The 19,936-nt window shown below is 42.2% G+C and overlaps 1 protein-coding gene across 1 annotated transcript; it reads left to right on the top strand.

The window, feature by feature from the left end:
• The first annotated feature begins 13,592 nt into the window (after positions 1-13,592).
• On the top strand, positions 13,593-19,305 carry LOC139665404 (ankyrin repeat domain-containing protein 1-like). The gene is made up of 9 exons (XM_071544409.1): positions 13,593-13,724; positions 15,479-15,577; positions 16,080-16,214; positions 16,624-16,731; positions 16,839-16,937; positions 17,556-17,654; positions 18,345-18,443; positions 18,574-18,672; positions 19,222-19,305. The coding sequence occupies exons 1-9, from the start codon at positions 13,593-13,595 to the stop codon at positions 19,303-19,305; spliced, it is 954 nt and encodes a 317-aa protein (XP_071400510.1).
• The last annotated feature ends 631 nt before the right edge of the window (positions 19,306-19,936 follow it).

Genomic DNA, 19,936 nt, shown 5'->3' with positions numbered 1-19,936 from the left:
TGCTGACAGACCAGGAGGGAAAACAACATTCTTCTTAATCCATGACTTTACATTACAAGACCTTTGGACAGTAATGCAGAGCTTTACTGCTAAAGTGCTGTAGATAAACTGAGGGGAACACTCACTGTGACACCTCCAAAACTAATGTTTAGGTTATTATGGGGGGATTTGGGGTCTTTGGTGTTGATATGAAAGTCCTCTGACTGCAGGGCAGTAGTACAGTTAGTGACAGCAGCATCATGTATCAGGCTCTGGCTCAGGGGCCCCGGAGCTCTTGGGCCCCTGGGCCCGGGCCCGGTCAGTAAACCCTCCATGGGATGAAGTCCTCCGTTGCTGCGATCCGGCTGGCGATGCTCACTGTGGACAGCAGGGGGCGTGGCTTCACCATTTCTGCTGAGTGGTCAGGGAATGCTGGGAAAATACAGGAAGTACAACACAACACGCTGCTTTTCTCTGGGTTTGGCCGCTGCTTCCAACAGTGAGAACATTTATCAAGCATCTTATGTGGTTTTGAGCTTATTTTGCACAATTCTGTAAAAGGTGGTTTAATGTGGTTTGATGCACTTATAACAGACCACATTTTGTCTTGGTCGGATCACAGATGGTTGTGGATTGAAAACCTCACACCTGCAGAGCGGTTTGTGATCTGTGAATTCGGTATGAAACAGTTTAATGATTATTTCTGTTTTGCTGTTTTGTGTTTTTGTTTGTCAAATGTGTAAAGCAGAATGAATGTTGCTTTCTCTGTGAACTGAAGTGGCTGCTAAAGCTGATATATTAGCACAGATATTTCAGTTCACAGGGCAGTGTGGTGAATATGTTTCTGTGTTCTTCTGTTTATAGAGCTGCCGCTGCTGTATCTGTGCCACATTTGTGCCAATTTATCACCATTTCTGTGACGTGTTATCTGTACTGGAATAGTACTGAGTTTCTTTCTTTTTTTTTTTTTGTTTATTATTTTTGGCAAATTGTTTCTTTTGTAAATTTGAAAGCCTGGCCTTCGGTGGAAGCCAAGATTTCTTATAAGCTGCTCTCCATAATTGGGGAAAATTAACAGAAAAGAAAATATATCTGCCTGTCTGCCTGTCTGTCTGCCTGCCTGCCTGCCTGCCTGTCTGTCTGCCTGTCTGCCTGTCTGCCTGCCTGCCTGTCTGCCTGTCTGCCTGCCTGTCTGCCTGCCTGTCTGCCTGCCTGTCTCAGGCGTTGTTGTCCAACAGGACAAACACAAACTCAGACAGAGGAACCCAGAAACTGATTAGAACACAACACTCACTGCAGTAACACATCTTTACACTGTACAGTGCTAATGAACTACTGTTACTACTGCTGCTATTATGGCTGCTGCTGCTTCTGCTGCTATTACTGCTACTGCATACTGCTGCTACTACTATGGCTATTACTACTACTGCTACTACTGATACTATTACTGCTACTGCTACTAGTACTTTGTGTTGTAGTACTCGAGATCGGCCTTGGTCTCGATAAAATAGATTCAAATTTAGCAGCAGATTGATCATTCACCTGTCATTTACCTATTAATCACCTGTTCACCTGTGAATTGCCTGTCAATCAACTGTTAAGCACCTATCAATTACCTGTTCATTGTCAGTCACATGTTATGAAACTGTTAATAACAAGTTCATTTTTGTTATTATCAATTAGCTGCTAATCACTTTTTCCGGTGGAGTTAATCACATGTTCATTACCAGTAATTAACAGGTGATTATTATTGTTATTAATATCATTATAATATTATATATTTTGTATTATTATTATTATCAGCATTATTATTACAATATTATTGCTTTTCTGTTGTCTTTGAGTCTCACCTATGGACATAGCAGCTCTGACACTCATTTGTCTTCTTTTAAGAGTTGCCTACGTTTTTGCCATTTTTGCCTTTATTGGACAGATCAAAGCAGAGAGAGACTGTAAAGACTGGGAGGACATGCAGCAAAGGTACTGGACCAGGTTCAAACCCAGGACATCACATTTACACGACACATGCTTAAGACCACTGAGCCACAGGACACCCCTCATTCAGCTTCTTTGTCTGTGTGAATTGGAAAATGGAAGATCTCAGGTGGGCGGAGCTAGCTTGAGGTGCGTTTGTTTCTCTGGCACTGTTCTGTTCTCTGCTTCCTGCTACAGAGGCTAAATCTACCCACAGCTAATGTTGCACTGGACAAACATGTTGCAATGGTACAGAATGTTACTGGAGACCGTTTTATTACACTTTGTATGTGACTAGTATCTAAGATATCCACCTTAGTTTGCTAGTTAGCTATTAGCTAGCCTAAAGCTAGCTAGCTGATATTAGATAGCTAAGCTTGTGTATTGTTGTTGATATCTTAAAACAGTTCTCTATTTAACCTTAGCTTTGTTATCACATTACTACTTTGCTAATAGCTAACTAGTACTAAATGTAGCCAAATGTAGCCTCTACAGACAGTGGATAGTGTCAGTAGCTAAATACACAGGCTACTGTCAGAACTTCAGTGTTTCAGCTTCTACTGTAATAGTTATCATGTATGTGCCTTTGCAGATTCAACTTGAACATAAGTGTCATCATAACTAACTCTGGTGTTCATGTGTGAGTGAGTGAGTGTGTGAGTGTGTGAGTGAGTGAGTGTGAGTGAGTGAGTGAGTGAGTGAGTGAGTGAGTCCATCCTGTGTCCTTCCTCAGCCACAGACCTCCACACTGTTGAATGAGGAGGTCAGAGCAGGTTGATGCTCCACCAGGAGGAAACATCAACTCCACGATGCTTCAGTCGGTCCTGTAACTCCCTACAGTTCAACCACTGGCCCATTCCTACAGCGCAAAGATTTTACATAGTAGCCACAAATAAAACTGTATTGGCTGTGCACAGCCTCTCTGACGCCCTCACTGCCCTCGCTTTCTCGTACTTCATTTTGTGGTAGCAGTATCCCAAAACGTATACAGATACAACTAATCCTAACCCTAACAGATAATATATGGATACTATGGCTCAGTCCCTGTCTGTTCATCCGTCTGTCCGTCCATCACGCACAGCATTTTGGATGCCACTGAACCAATGTTTATTCATATTTGTGTAGCTGTCTATAGTACAGTATACAATATAATTGTCACACAATATCTTTGACTTTACTTACAAACTTAGGGACATATGATGTATGTCATTGCTTCATGTGGGCATAGAACACGATATCTTGTGTGCAGCTGATTGTTTATTGATAAAACTAAGATTTGTTTGTGATTGCATGAAGCGTAAATTAAGCATAAATAAAAATGCCAGAAAAATCTTTTTCTTTCCTCATTTGTAGTAAAGATATGTTAATTCATTGAACAGTATTTGACAAATAGGTCAAATAGTTGGTTGATACACCATATGAGGGTGTATCGATATGAAACCATATGAAACAATGATAAACACTATAGTGGTGTTTGGAGTACATGAGAAAAGGGATTAAATATACCATAGTGGTGTCTGGAGTGCCACAAAGTAAGCGATCAAACACAACTTGCTCTTATATTTACGAACTTTATATTTGTACGACTTTATTGTTAAAATACTTCGTAGTAAGACATAGTCTGGACAACATACAATTGGTTTACGGATTCTGAAAGCTGAAGACCCCATGTTTTCAAAACAGTATAACATTCATATCTTCTATTAATATTTGTAGGCTCCAAATCCTCTTATTTCACTCAGTGGCCTTTGTGACAGCGAAGGCCAAATGGCCTTGCCCCTAAAATGATGAAATTCCAAGCCTGCTTACTAGGTTTTAGAGTTCCAGGTTTTACCTCGAAACACCGTGAAGTGTTTCCAATCTCTAATCAGGGGTGTCTCCAATCCTTGAAAAAAAGAGTTTGAATCTCTGAAATGTTTCAAATCACTTAACTCATTGGTGTGTCCATGCTCCATATCAGGTTTGAAAACTCTGTGACCTGAGTGCTTCAAAGTGCCATTTTCAGATTCCAAAACAGTCACCAGAGGGTGTTTTGTAACACTAAAGGTTGTCTTTAAACACCAGTGTAAACGTGTAATGGTGGCAGCAGAGTTTCCACCACTTTTTGAATAATATGTTGAATATAATATGTTGAAGAATATAATGTTTTTTTGTTCTCTACCTTCCTGAGTGTGAGTGTGTGCACCCGCGCACACTAATACAAATATCTGTATGTGTGTGTGTGTGTGTGTGTGTGTGTGTGTGTGTGTGTGTGTGGGTGTGTGGGTGTAACTTCTTCGGTTCGTCTCACTTCAAATATTGATTTTTCAGTCATGAGGCGAAGTTTGGTTTCCAGAGAAGTCATCAGCTCCACACAGCAGAGAAACAAGTTAAACAATAACACTTCACAATGGCCTCGTTCCAATTAATTAAACTGTGTATTAACCTATGGCAAAGTATTGTAAGTATGCAATAATACTGCGTTACTACTTAATGAAACTCTCTGCAGTACATAACGTAATTCTTTTTAAGTCAATTTTACTTACGGACGAATGAGGCTGAATGTTAATAGGTTGAAATGTGACTCACTATTCATATATCCATTGGTATTTACTCAACATGAACAAAGCCAATAATTGTAAATAGGTGAAAAAAAGTGAGAGACTCTGATAAATTGAGCTGCCCTTGAGCAAGGCTCTTAACCCCAACCGCTCCAGTGGAGCTGCTCAGTGGCAGCAGGTCAGACTGTGGTTGTACTGGTCAGCTTCCAGGTGTCAGTGTGTGTGTGAATGTGATCAGGGCGTTCCTGAAAAAGAGAGCATATATATATATATATATATACATATACTGTATATATGTTGTCAAAGTCCAACATAAAGAAAACAATTCACTTAACAGTTCAGCAGCATGATTAGGTTTTTTTTTTATATATATATTGTCCGAATTTGCTTTGTTGGCGTTTGTTCATGTTTCAGACTGTTCCTCCATACAAAGGCAAAAACACAATTCTTCAATCTCCTCTACCGGAGAAACAGATAACAGAGAATCATCGATTTGGGGGTTTCATCATGGAGGAAGATACGCAACCCAAGATACTACCAAAGATACACAGACCTTTAATAAGCAAACATTTTAACAAAGCTCAATCCCTCACCAAATCTGCTAAAACGATTTTATAAATAAAAACTGCCTCTGAAATACTCGTTACTCCACCTCTCCTTCTCCAGCCCTTTTCAAAGAGAGATTACGGTTGCAAACAGAATGTGATTTAATTTCTACAGACAAAGCCACACATCTTCTTATGAAAGCTTGTTACAACAGCTATGAATTTGGTGAGGCCAGTAAACTGCTGGCTCAACAAGTACGTCAAGCCTCCTCCTGCTAAACTACTAAGATTTGCAATTCTAGAGTGCTGACAGATCATAAGGAAATTAACAATACTTACAAGCAATACTACAGTGATTTGTATAGCTCAGAATGCACCAATGACCTTTTACTATTTAACTCCATCTCTGATTACCTAAATTTCATCATCATTAAGGGATGAGATCTCTGCTGTAGAAGTCCAAGGGGCTATTAAATCCTTGAAAACAAATATAACACCAGGACCAGATGGTTTCATCTCGAAAATTTACATCTGACTTATCTCCCCTCCTTCAGGCCATGTTCAACGAATCTTTGACATCTGGATGTCTCCAAACAACTCTACGACACGCAGCAATAACACTTTTACAAAAAAAAAAAAAATTAAGGACCCACTCGATGCCTCCCATCGTCACAAAGACACAAAACTCACAACCGATGATCAAAATGCACATTTCTCAAAACTCTAACACTTCTTCCAGTTGCTTGGATACAAGACACATAAACCTCAGATCATTTGTTCATTGAACTAAAATCAGCTGTTGAAAATGACACAACTTAACATCAAAGTGTTACCATTTCAAAATGAAATCCACACATTACATCTGAGATGACTGTCTGTTCATTTCATTACAATGATCTGAACTATCAGCTGATACAGCTGCTCAGAATGAGAAGTAACTGTTGCATTACTCTTAATGCAGTTTTATGGAAACTGAGGAACAATATTCCATGTTTAGATCAAACTCGCTCAAATGACTTGCTTATGCTTAAGGTCCCCCAAGCACGGTCTAAATTTGGACAATCAGCCTTTTATTTTAGTGCTCCTAATTCCTGGAATGATCTTCAACACACACTAAAAACCAATACTCTACTAACCTCTGGACAATTTAAAACCATGATCACAAACCTCCCTGCCTCAATGTGTAACTGTTTTAATTGATTTTCTTTATTGTCATCTATGTCTTGTCCTATTTATTTAATACTTTGAACTTGTTTGTAACTCGACATCATTGTAAATGAGGGCAACCTCAATGGTTATTCGAGTTTAAATAAAGGTTTGAAATGAAATGAAATGAAATGAAGATCATGAAAGTTTCAGGAGAACGAGATCCACTGACACCAGTTACTGTGGAACATGAACCAGCTGGAATACATTATCTATGGATGTAATATTTCATCATCATTCTTTATCAGACTGTTTCTATGGTCCATGTTCCACTTTTCCAGACCATGTTTTCACATTTCAGAAGATTCTTCCCCAGATGTTTGGCTGAGTATTTTTATACTTTTTCCACCACTGATAAAAACACAAACAGCAGGTAACTTTACAGCAGATGAACTTCATGTCTTTGACTTGGCAAATTATTTTATGTTTAGTTTTTTTTTATTTTTTTTATTTTTTATTTTGCCATTGTAAATAGATTAAGTGTGTAAGAAATCTATAGATTTTGTCTCTTTTTGTTTTACAAACCTATTACAGAACAGAATGGCAGCTTTTATAGACTGAACTCCAGCAGATGTTTGCTTTTCTCTGAGCTTTCTCTCTGTCAGAGGGTTTCCACATGCAGGAAACACAAAACACACAATGAAATGTAATGGAAACTAAACTTCTAATACTGTCATACAGTCAAACTGATGCAGTTTACAGCTGAGGTTGGTCTCATTTACATAACTTCAATCAATTTTTATATTTACTTTTTTTAAGATGTTGAATATATTTCAGATATTTCAATAAAGTATTTGTGATTCAGCAAATTGCTGTCCAGTTGAATCTTGTAAGGTTTTGAACTTGAATTTAAGAGTTTTGAAAAGAATATGTAAACATCTGCAAAATGGGCTGCAGACACACACACACACACACACACACACACACACACACACACACACACACACACACACACACACACACACACAGTTCTGCTGCTGATTGGGTTTGAGTTGGAAATGAGTTGAAGAATTTGGAGTATTGTGGTTACTGAATGCATTTTGTGTCAAAGCAGTGAAACACGATGACAGTCTGGTCCACAGACTGTCAGAACTGAAACCTGTTTGTAAAGTAAACCTGCATGATGCTGAGAGTCTGTCTGTCTGTCTGTCTGTCTGTCTGCCTGTCTGTCTCTCTGTCTGTCTGTCTGTCTGCCTGTCTGCCTGTCTGCCTGTCTGTCTGTCTGCCTGTCTGCCTGTCTGCCTGTCTCTCTCTCTGTCTGTCTGTCTGTCTGTCTGTCTGTCTGTCTGCCTGTCTGTCTCTCTGTCTGTCTGTCTGTCTGTCTGTCTGTCTGTCTGTCTGTCTGTCTGCCTGTCTGCCTGTCTGCCTGTCTGCCTGTCTGCCTGTCTGTCTGCCTGTCTGCCTGTCTGTCTGCTGAACACTGACACCTGCTGGAGGAACTGCAGCATCGCAACAAACACACTGACAGACTGCTGCTGAAGTCTGTCTGAGAGCCGCTTCACTCCCACTGCAGCTTGGTAACTGTCAACTGTCAACAGTGATGTCATCATGCAGCGTCAACAGTGATGTCATCATGCAGCGTCAACAGTGATGTCATCATGCAGCATCAACAGTGATGTCATGCCTGCAGTCCACAGCAGGGAGCTGACAGTAACATCTGGGAACATCATGTTATTAAAATATTATTTCAGATGCTTGTCAGACTCGTCCCGCTCTGTTCTACAGCTGTGAACCTGAACGTCTGATTGGTGGATTCTGTTAATGATATGCACACAAGCTGTTGATTGGTCACATGCTGACGGCCTTCTGCCAGTCTTTAACATTTCAGATTTTCCCATTCAAAACTGACAGAGGAACCTGTCTATATATATAATACTGACACTACTAATACTACTTCTACTACTACTGCTACTACTACTAGGCTACTAGTACTACTACTACTGCTACTGCTACTGCTACTACTAGTACTACTACTACTACTGCTATATTAATACTAAAACTGCTAGGCTGCTGCAGCTGCTCTCTGCTCATTAAACAGATCAGACAGGTCAGTGTCTCTCTCTCCTGTCTCCTGCAAGTTCAACCACCAGGGTCAAAGGTCAACATGTCAGCCTGAAAAACGTGTGTGTGTGTGTGTGTGTGTGTGTGTGTGTGTGTGTGTGTGTGTGTGTGTGTGTCTATATGAGGAGGCCTGACAGAGACGCTGCAGTTGTCAAAAAAACAAAACTCCTCCCCGAGAGAGAGAGAGAGAGAGAGAGAGAGGGAGAGAGGGAGGGAGAGAGAGAGAGAGAGAGAGAGAGAGGGAGAGAGAGAGAGAGAGAGAGAGAGAGAGAGAGAGAGAGAGAGAGAGAGCTTCCAGTCTTCATCTTCTCTGAAACATGGAGCTGAAAAGGTGAGCTGTGGATTTAGTTTTTGTTTTTCTTGCTGTTTTCCTGACTGTTCATATGCAGATAAGTCATTATGTATATATATATATATATTATATATTATATTACACATGACAGCAGCTTGCAACGACTCATCAGTCAGTTCATTAACATCCTGACTTCAGAAACTAGTGAGAAAACAAAGCAGAGAAAGGTTTCAGCTCAGAGGAGACGATGATCTGAGGAAACTAAATCATGTTTCTGATGTTTAGAGCAAACTGAAACTCAAACATCAGGCAGGAAAATCATTTAGTGAACTGAAATAAAAATACAAAGTAAAACTATTGAAAAAAAACTAAACAGAAAGTAAACAGTGGATCCAAAATGAACTAAAAGTCAAATCCAAATGAACCTGATTCCTGAACGATCCTGATCAACAATCAATACCTGATCAATACTGACGAGTCAGTTTCTGTCAGCTGCTGCCACACCGACACACTGCAGACTGAACCTCAGTAAAAACTAAACTCAAACTACCAAACTAACTGAAACTAAATCCAAACAGAAATTAAATTTCAAAATGTTGTTTCTGAAATTATAAAACAATAATAATCATCCTGGTTCAGTCGAATCGTATTTGTGACGCTGTTTATTCATTTCTGGCACTTTGGTCAGACACTAAATCAGAGTCTCCTCACTTACTGAAAATATTTTCAGGAATCTCTTCTTTATGTGACTTTAGTTTTATTGCTGGAACTGAACTTCTGATTTGAAGTCCTGCTGCTCCTGTTGGATCTGCTGGTCTAGTCAGCTGTTCAGATATTGAACTGACAGATTCTTTCTTTTCATCCTTTCATCTGGTGGAACGACTGTCAGATCTGAGCTGACCTGCTGCTGGGAGGAAGAGGAGGAGGAGGAGGAGGAGGAAGGAGAGGAAGATGAAGGAGAGGAAGATGAAGCAGACATGATTGTGGTAGGAAAAGTATCGAAGGTTTCTCTGTGAGTTTGTCTGGAGCTTCAAGAACTAACATGAGATCTGGTTCAAGTTCTAGTTAAAGTTCTAGATCAGGTTTAAAGTTCTGGTTCGGAGAAGATTGATAAGAATCAGCTTCTATTTTTATTTAACTGAGGTTGATAATTTATTTTATTTTATTTTATTCTATTTTATCGATGTTTTGGCTGCAGCTGCCTGGAGTCGTCACTGTGTGTGTGTGTGTGTGTGTGTGTGTGTGTGTGTGTGTGTGTGTGTGTGTGTGTGTGTGTGTGTTTTGACCTCTGACCCCCATCAAACTGCTTAACCTCTCACCTCTGACATGTGATTGGTGGATAATAAAGTGACATCAGAAGTGGGTTAATGATCGGCACCAGTCCAGCTGTCGCTGTCATGGTAACGGTGGATATTATGGGATGGATCTGTCTCTCTCTATCTATATATAATGTGTCCGCCCATTTTGTACTAGTGACCAAATTCTCAACGGTTAATTTGATTCACTATATAGTTCACGTTAAAATACCCACAATGCACTGCAAACTGTAGTGAATAGACGATGTACAAAGCAATTTCTCCCGTATACCACAATGCAATGCGATCAAGTCGTCAAGACGGCTAACAGAAAGCTAACAGTGTTTACGTTTCAGCTAGCTAACATGTTAGCTCAGAGAAGTTTTAGTTATTTACAGGTTGACAGCGCCGGTGAATCAACTAAACAGTCTGACTTCACAGCAGAGCAGTGATGTGTGTATTTTGTGTGAATCAGAGCTGAGCTGGAATCTGTGCTACAGAAACATATTTTTCCAGATGCACTAGCGGGTCATCAGCTGTTTATTAAACAATTCCAGCAGCCTGTGGTCAGTTTTCTGTAAACAGTCCGTTTGAAATGTTGTAGATAGATTTACTGATGACATGAATAATGTGCTGAGTTAATGCTTTAGGTCTTAACATCGTTCAAAGCAGCTGAAATAATAATAATAATAATTCAACAATGACGCTATCTAGGCTTCTTCTGAATATGTAAATAACGTAATATAATTTTTCTAACCTGGTGTCCCCGTCCTTTCAGATATTATCTGCCAGTGACTTTTTGGCCAGGTTCCAATATGTTTTTAATGTGGAGTTATTTTCCTTGGTGCTCCGGCGCCGACAAACCTTCCGCCTCCTGTGAAGGTCAGAAGGTCATCGGACGCCTCGTAGAGCTCAGCGTGTTTGGAGGTTAAAGTTCAATATAGTTGAACTTTGGGAGCAGAACCTGGTGAAACATCAAGGTGGAGCGTGTTGCTTTCAGCAGCTCAGAGGTTCAGGAGGCTGCTGGTCCTCAGGAGGCTGCCGGTCCTCAGGAGGCTGCCGGTCCTCAGGAGGCTGCCGGTCCTCAGGAGGCTGCCGGTCCTCAGGAGGCTGCTGGTCCTGTGAACCCAGCGGCCTCGCCCTGCCGAGCTGGGACAGAGCGCTGGGTGTGAACGCCGGTCAGACGCCTCCGTTTGTGTCTGAGAAGCAAAACCTGAACCAAGAGCAGCAGGACATACAGGATCCATCGCTGCAGGTCAGCTAGCTAACTGCTTTAGCCACCAGGACAGGAAGTGATGTAACGATCCTGCTAGACGCTAGCTGTGAGCTAGCTAACGTTAGCTCACCAGCTGTTTGCCAAACCAAAACAGCTTGCTGCCATCAGGAGACAAAACCACCCTGACACATGATTAGAATTTCTACAGTTTATTTGATTTCATTTGATTTATTTGACATATCAAAAACAAATATATAAAATATCATACACTGCGACAAATATATATTCATTTAAAAAATGTCGAGGATAACACAATAAAGTTAAAAGATAACTTATTTCCTCTTTCAAGGCAGACAAAGACAGCAAGACAAGTCCAGATGACTGAGGTTCCTGAACCAAACACACACTGTACATACACTCCTTCTGACACTCCTACACACACACACCCATACACATTTCTAAGTCATTCTTTTATTTTGGTCAAATAACCATTCCCCACATTCGTGTTGAAATCTTTATTTTATTTTATTTCTTTAAAATAAAATAAAGATCTATGACAAGACTGACTGTTTTATCTCTACTGGAAGCCTGTTCTGCCCAGAACAGGTCTGAAATCTCCAGGCACAATATCTGTGGCCTCTGCCTCTGCCTCAATAGCCATGAGAGTCCCTAACAAGCATCAAATAATTCTTAAGATACTATTTACTATATTTGTAATTTAATGTTCAAAACTTTTACATTTCATCCTGCTGTCATGATGTTTGGCTTGTTGATGAGATGCTGAGTCTTTCTGAAGCGGTTTAATTTAATGTCGAGTCTGAAACTTCACTCAGTCGCTGCCCATATAGTTCACTACATGACAAACACTCCATAGGGAAGAGTGAGTGAGTGAGTGAGTGAGTGAGTGAGTGAGTGAGTGAGTGAGTGAACCGTTCCATGACCAGTTTCCTGTTGAAAGGGATTATGGGAGTTTTTTAGTTTATCCAGATACAGAAGGACGAACACGCTGATTTCACCAGAGCTTCCCCTTTAATCTGCTAATAAGAGAGAGAGTGAGAGAGAGAGAGAGAGAGGAGGAGGAGGAGGAGGAGGAGGAGGAGGAGGGGGGTCAGAGGTCAGAGGTCAGAGGTCAAGTCTGCCATGTGACTGAGCTGTCTACTTTTTATTTTAGTGATCGTTATCGGTGGTATTTGAGTGGAGTTTCCATTTAACATGCTAATAAAGTTTTATATGAGGCATCAGGTAGAACGACAACAAGTTAAAGAGAGAGAGGGAGGGACGGAGGAGGAGAGAGGAGGAGGAGAGGAGGAGAGAGGAGGAGAAGAGAGGGAGGAGAGGAGGAGAGAGGAGAGAAGAAGAAGGGAGAGGAGAGGAGTAGAGGAGAGGAGAGGAGAGGAGTAGAAGAGAGAGAGGAGAGGAGAAGAAAGGAGAGGAGAGAGGAGAGGAGAGAGGAGGAGTTTTGTATGAGGCATCAGGTAGAACAACAACAAGTTAAAGAGAGAGAGGGAGGGAGGGAGGAGGAGAGAGGAGAGGAGAGGAGGAGGAGGAGAGGAGAGAAGGAGAAGAGAGGGAGGAGAGAAGAAGAGAGGGAGGAGAGGAGAGAGGAGAGGAGAGTAGAGTAGAGGTCGGAGGTCAACAGTCAGAGGTCGTGTCCTGTGTCAAAGATAGAGTTTATTAGATGATAAAAACATGAGCGCAGCACATCAATCTGTCAATCAACCTCTCAGGCTGTTTCTGTCCAATCAGACGTCCAGGAGGAAGACGCCATGTTGTCTCCTAACAAACCGTCTAGAGGCACATCCTTGTGTTTCTAATGGGGATCCTGAAATAAACAAAAACATGTTGGAGGTCCTCAGCTCTGAACAGCTGACTGTGTTTCTGTCTCAACAGACGGTTAATTTCTGTCTGTTTCTGACTGAACTGATCATTTCATCACTGATCCATCTGATTGATTTAGTGTTTAGTTGTTGAGTTGAGCTCATAGGACTAGATTTAACAATCCTGTATTGTAATCGGCACTCATTCCTTGAGTGGGGGGTTAGGGGTAATCGCTTCACTGAGGTCACCAGGTGGGCATCGCCCTCCTTCCTTGGTGTTTCGTTGATTGGCCCATGACTCCTCCAGAGGGCTCAGCGGTGACACCTGGCGTCCCAGGAGGCCTAAGACCGGTTGTAATGATCTCCGTTGGAAAGGTGAGCTTCTGGTCTAGATTGACCTTCATCTTCCAATCCAGGGCCGTATCCAATAGGCTTGAATCTTTTCCTGCAGTCGACCTCTTCGGCACCTTTCCTGCTGGTACAAAGGCCATGGTGTTTGAAAAGCCAGGGGTTTGGGGGGGGGGGGGCATTGTTGTTAGTCCTCCTTTCTTCCAGTACAAGCGCCAGTTGCCGAAGGACCTGGTTGTGCCTCCAGGTTTGGGTCCTTGGGTAAGGCAGCCGGTGAGTATGTGCCGTAGGGTTGCTGGTGTTGGGCAGAGGAGACGTGATGGGTCTTCCTGAGCCACCGGTTCAGGGTCTTGGGACTGGGAAGAACATCGTAGATGGCTCTGATGATGAAGCTAAGTCTGCCTCCCTCCATTTCCCAAAGATCCTTCCAGGCAAGCTTCCGGTGTTCAAGGTTTTCCATCTTGTCCGTTGGCCTTGTTTTACCTGAGAGACTGACATCGCTCTGCCTCCTGCTGCTGCTCTCTTACCAAGCTCTCTCTTATCTTCTAGATGATGTCAGCTTGTTAGCTAGCTAACCATAGCATCTGGTCAGCTAACCATCACTGTCTTGTTGTTAACACATCTGATTAGCACACTAGCTAACGTAGCTAGTAGCAGCTAGCGTTAGCATGTTCACATTAACATCAGTGTGTTTGCTGGCTAGTTAGCTAGCTAACAGTTTGTTCAGGTTAACTGAGCTGACTCTTCTCAAGCTCCAACTCTTCATGTTTTGGAGTAGAGACTAGGGCTAAAGACAAGACAGTTTACTGTGTCACAGTAACCAAATCCACCTTATCACACTATTCACTTTTACTGAGAACGTTACTGAATGGAGATCTACAGCCACACCACAACAAGCTGGCTGTAGATTTACACATGATGACATCAGCTATAGTTAACGAGATTTGTGATGCAGTTCACAGCAGGATATCGGTTCACATATATTTGGCCCATTATTGCTAGCCTAGTCTAGCCTGGCCTACCTCTAGCTAGCTAGCTCACTAGTTAGTAAATAGTTAGTTAGTATTATCTTCCTGCTAAAGTAATATGCCGACTGAATGCATCAATACTGACGGTATTAGAATTGACAGAAGACAGTTCACTGACAAACAGGTTATTAATGTTGATCCTCACAGGATCTAAATCCCTGACTCACTCTGGTAAAAACTGAGTTAGCAGACCTCCTCTGGTAATATAATAATATTAATCTGCTAATCTGCTCACTTGTTGTAAACAGACGTCCTGGGACTGGGACCCGGCCCAGACCGGTCACATGTCATCAGTCTGTACGGTCTCTCTCCACTTTCATGTGTTAATAAAGGCAAAAAACTATCTTTAAAAAAATAGAATAATATACAGTTCATATGGCCTGGAACATATTTGGACTGGAACATGCGTGTGGTCTGCATGGTCTGACATGAGACTGACACGGTTCAGCTTCATGGTTAACATGTTGACATGTAAAATATGACATGTGTGTGTAACAGAATCCAGCTTAATGAAGAGGTTAGGGTTCAGTTTCAGCTGAGCCTGTTCACACCTCCGCTCCCTGCAACACACACACACACACACACACACACACACACACACACACACACTCACACACACACACACACACACACACACAGGTGTTATGTGTCTATATGATCTGTGCAGCGCTGTAACAGTAGAAGAAAAAAACAGACCAATAAACTGAACATGGGCGTTCATCTGCTGTGTGTGTGTGTGTGTGTGTGTGTGTGTGTGTGTGTGTGTGTGTGTGTGTGTGTGTGTGTGAGAGAGAGAGAGAGAGTGATGACAGTCTCTCTGTCTGTCTCTCTCTCAGTTCTTATTACTTTTCCATTAATGAGTAGTGCAACAAATGACTGTTTCAATGTCAGTAATATTACAGTTACTGATCAAAACAATAAGTCATTACTTTCAGATTGAAGTTTAATTATCTACTAAGACTACTTTGATGAGAAATGGTAGAAAAGTGTCTCCCTTTCTCTCTCTCTCTCCCTGTCTCTCTCTCTCTCTCCCTCTCTCTCTCTCTCTCTGCCTGTCTCTCTCTCTCCCTCTCTCTCTCTCTGCCTGTCTCTCTCTCTCTCTCTCTCTCTCTCTGCCTGTCTCTCTCTCTCTCTCTCTCTCTCTGCCTGTCTCTCTCTCTCTCTCTCTCTCCAGCAGGTGGAGGGGGGGTGTTATGAGTCGTCTGTCTCTCAGGAGAAGCAGGACGTCCTGAACTCCAGCAGCCTCCAAGAGTCTGACCGTCCAATCAGCCTCAAGGTGAGACCACACACACACACACACACACACACACACACACACACACACACACACACAAACATACATACACACACAGTTGTCAGCCATGTTGGCTCCATCTTTACAGTGATGGCCAGTGTTACCATGGTGACAGTATGGAGGATGTAACGTCCATGTGATTCAGTGATTTTACAACAGCTAAGGGTGGGACTGGTGTAGTAGAATTAGTTGTACTAGTGGTAGTAGTTGTTGTAGTAATATTAATAGCCTAGTTGTTGTGGAAGTAGTAATAGTAGTAGTAGTCGTAGTAGTTGTAATAGTACTAGTAGTAGTAGCTCTTGTATTAATAGCAGTAGTTGCTATCTCAGTCAGCTGCTCTGTGTCATCAGGTATCAGAATATTAGATCAGTGTTCAGATTTGGAGAAGCTGCTGGTTAGAGAACAGGAGACTTTATGTCCAGATCCAGATGGGAAATAAAGGATTAAGAAACTGAACCGGATCGGTCTGTCCGTCCTCGCTCAGACGGACCGGGCCGGGCGTCTTCGTCTGGAGACGGTGGACGACCTGCACAACCTGCTGCTGCTGAGGAAGAGGAAGAGAGAGAGGAAGAGGAGGAGTCCAGTCTGCAGAGCGGCTGCTGCTCCCGCCCCGACCCTGGTGAGAACCGCTTCCCCTGTTCTGTCACTTTTACTCTTTGACCAATGAAAGGGCAGATTGTCTGCAGGCTTTGGCCATGGAGGAAAAGAAGCCAATCAGCTGCCTATGTAACATCAAACCCCGCCTCCTGTTGGTTTTGATTGGTCGTTCTTCTAAAAAGAGCTTAAGGGAAGCTTTTGGTAGATTGTCCTGTTGACACCAAAAATACACCAAAATCATTCATGTGTCCCCAGTGGATCATTGGCTCCTACTGTATGCTCAATGCTAACACTTTAGCATACACTATGTTGAGCGATAGCAGACTTTTTGCTAACACTTAAGCACACACTGCTGTTCACTGGCTGTAGTCCTTTACCCAGCGGGTCACTGCCTGTCTGTCTGCCTGTCTGTCTGCCTGTCTGTCTCTCAGCCCTACTATGTAGATGAGGAGGATTTCTTTAAGGCCTGTGACCAGAGCCAGCTGCTGCTGATAGACCGGTACCTGTCTACAGGAGGAGACCCCAACGCCTGCGACAGCGTGAGTCACCGCTAACACTTTCCATTAGTTACCATTAGCATTGCTAATGCTCTTTCCAATAAAACAGAAATGTGTGTGTGTGTGTGTGTGTGTGTGTGTGTGTGTAGTTCCAGCGTACAGGGCTCCACAGAGCGTGCTCCCAGGGTCACACTGAGGTCGTCAGCAGACTGCTGGAGGCTGGAGCAAATATACACAGCAAGGACAAGGTAATACTACTACTACTATTACTACTACTGCTGCTACTACTACCACTACTACTGTGAACACTGCACACTGACAGTACCATGCTCACAGTAATAATAGCACTTGCTGTAATGCAAAAAATAATGGAAATACTAAAGAAAATCGGATACTTCGAATGCCAATACTATGTTAATACTAATTATAATAGTAATTGGAATACTACTTATAATTCTACAGCTAATGCCATTAATAACTGTAATACCAATGATAATACGAATTGTAATGGTGATACTAAGGTAATTCTAAGTAATGGTAATTCTGATTTTAATGGAAATAGTAATTGCAATACTGAATAAAATGATAACAGCAACTAATGGTAATACTAATTCTACATCTAATACTAGTGCAAAGGCTAATGCTAGGGCTAACACCAATTATAATGCTAATGCTAAAGTTGGAACTTGTGATGTCAGATCCATGTTTTTTAATTCTATCAAGATGTTTCCTCAGAACAAACAGGAGGAGTTCACCAAACTGACCACTCCTCTCCTCCTCTCCTCTCCTCTCTTTTCCTCTCTTCTCCTCTCCTCTCCTCCTCTCCTCTCCTCTCCTACTCTCTTCTCCTCTCCTCTTTTTTCTAGTTATGGTCTACTTGTCTTCATTCTGCCTGTAGAGGAGGAAATCTGTCAGTGTTGAAGCTTCTTCTGAACCAAGGAGGAGACATTACAGCTAGAGACAAGGTACTACTACTACAAATAATAATAATAATAATAAACTGTATTTCTATAGCACTCTTCAAAAACAGAGTTACAAAGTCCTTTACAAACATGAACTATTAGTTGACTGGTAAATAAAGCTGAGTGTCGTCAGCATAAAGGTGGACAGAGATATTATGATTCCTAATTATCTGCCAAGTGGGAAAATACCATACAGAGAAAATAATAGAGGAGCCAGAACAACCTGGGGAACACCTGAGGCAGGCTACTACTAATACTACTACTACTACTGCTTCTACTACTACTACTACTACAACCACTACAAGTACTTCTACTACTACTACTGCTACTACTTCTACTACTGCTACTACTTCTACTACTACTACTACCACTACTACTACTACTACTACTTCTACTACTACTACTTCTACTACTACTACTACTACTACTGCTTCTACTACTACTACTACTGCTTCTACTACTACTACTACTGCTACAGCTTATACTACTATCACTACTACAACAACTACTACAACTACTACTAATAATAATAACAGTGTCTTAACTTGTACTAGCTTTAGAGGTTTTGGATCTGATGGTGAATAGTGGTCTTTATGCAGCATGATGATTTACTCCTCTGTGTGTGTGTGTGTGTGTGTGTGTGTGTGTGTGTGTGTGTGTGTGTGTGTGTGTGTGTGTGTGTGTGTGTGTCAGCTGGACAGCACTCTCCTCCATGTTGCTGTGAGGACTGGACACTATGAGTGCGCTGAACACCTGATTCATTGTGGAGCAGAACTGAACGCCCGGGACAAGGTGGGTCACACACACACACACACACACACACACACACACACACACACACACACACACACACACACACACACACACACACACACACACACACACACAGACAGGTCTAATGTGTGTGTGTTGTGTTTCTCAGGAAGGAGACTCTCCTCTTCATGACGCTGTTCGACTCAACAGGTTCAGAATCATCCAGCTGCTCTTCCTGCATGGAGCCGACACAAAGCTCAGAAACCTGGTAACCTGACCTCTGACCTCTGACCTCTGACCTCTGACTGACCTCTGACCTCTGACTGACCTCTGACCTCTGACTGACCTCTGACCTCTGACCTCTGACCTCTGACTCTGACTCTGACCTCTGACCATCTTAGTCTGAGCGAAGTTTGAGCGATGATACATCTTGTTTCTGATTGGTTAAAGGACTGCTGAGGAACATTAACACTTATTTTACTGTTGAGTTCTCTCTCTTTCTCTCTCTCTCTCTGTCACTCTCTCTCTGCCTGTCTGTCTCTCTCTCTGCCTATCCCTCTCTCTCTCTCTTTGCCTGCATGTCTGTCTGTCTGTCTCTCTCTCTCTCTGCCTGTCTCTCTCTCTCTGCCTGTCTCTGTGTCTCTCTCTGCCTGTCTCTCTCTCTGCCTGTCTCTCTCTCTCTCTCTGCTTGTCTCTCTCTCTGCCTGTCTCTCTCTCTGCCTGTCTCTCTCTCTCTCTCTGCCTGTCTCTCTCTCTCTCTCTGCCTGTCTCTCTCTCTGCCTGTCTCTCTCTCTCTCTCTGCTTGTCTCTCTCTCAGGAAGGGAAGTCTCCTCTGGACGGAGTGTTGGAGTGGCAGAACGAAGCCAAGACTCTCTTCAGCAACCAGAACCACAGGAAGTGATGTCGTTACAGACAGGAAGTTTATTCTCAGAGATTCAGGAAGTTTATTTTAATTAAATATTATTTATTTGATCTGTAGTGCTGACTGCTGCAGGCGGACTGACTGATTTTGTTAACTTCACTCATCTGACCAGCAGCCAGTCAGAGTCTTTATACTGAAGTTATAATGATGTTTACTTCATTTGTTCATTAATTAACACTTCTCATATTATTCATTTCATATTAATGAGCTGGGGGCCTTAACGAGCCAAGGGCCTCAACGAGCTGAGGGTCCTAACAGGCTGAGATCCTTAACGAGCTGGGGGCCTTAACGAGCTGGGGGCCTTAACGAGCTGGGGGTCTTAACCAGCTGGGGGCCTTAACGAGCTGGGGGTTTTAACGAGCCAGCTGTGTCAGTCTTGGTTTTATTAGAACTGATTGGTTTGATCCTTCTGAACTCAGTTAAAATTAATATGAATGACAGTTATTAAATGCAGTTTATGTTACATATATTTTATGGTTTATTTTATTGTACACAAAGTAGCTGTCCGACCTGAGAACCTGATTGAGGACTACTAGTTTGATTACTGTGGCTTTTGTTCAAACAGGAGGTTGATGTTATTAGTAGTATTAGTATTAGTATTAGTATTAGT

Source organism: Centroberyx affinis, unplaced genomic scaffold (genome assembly GCF_046629955.1).
Source record: "Centroberyx affinis isolate AG114_WGS23_722 - 3 ecotype Tasmania unplaced genomic scaffold, CSIRO-AGI_Caff_v1 ptg004562l_1, whole genome shotgun sequence".
Taxonomy (NCBI): Eukaryota; Metazoa; Chordata; class Actinopteri; order Beryciformes; family Berycidae; genus Centroberyx; species Centroberyx affinis.
The sequence above is the reverse complement of the archived record's forward strand: the minus strand, read 5'-3'. Positions and strand labels throughout refer to the sequence as shown.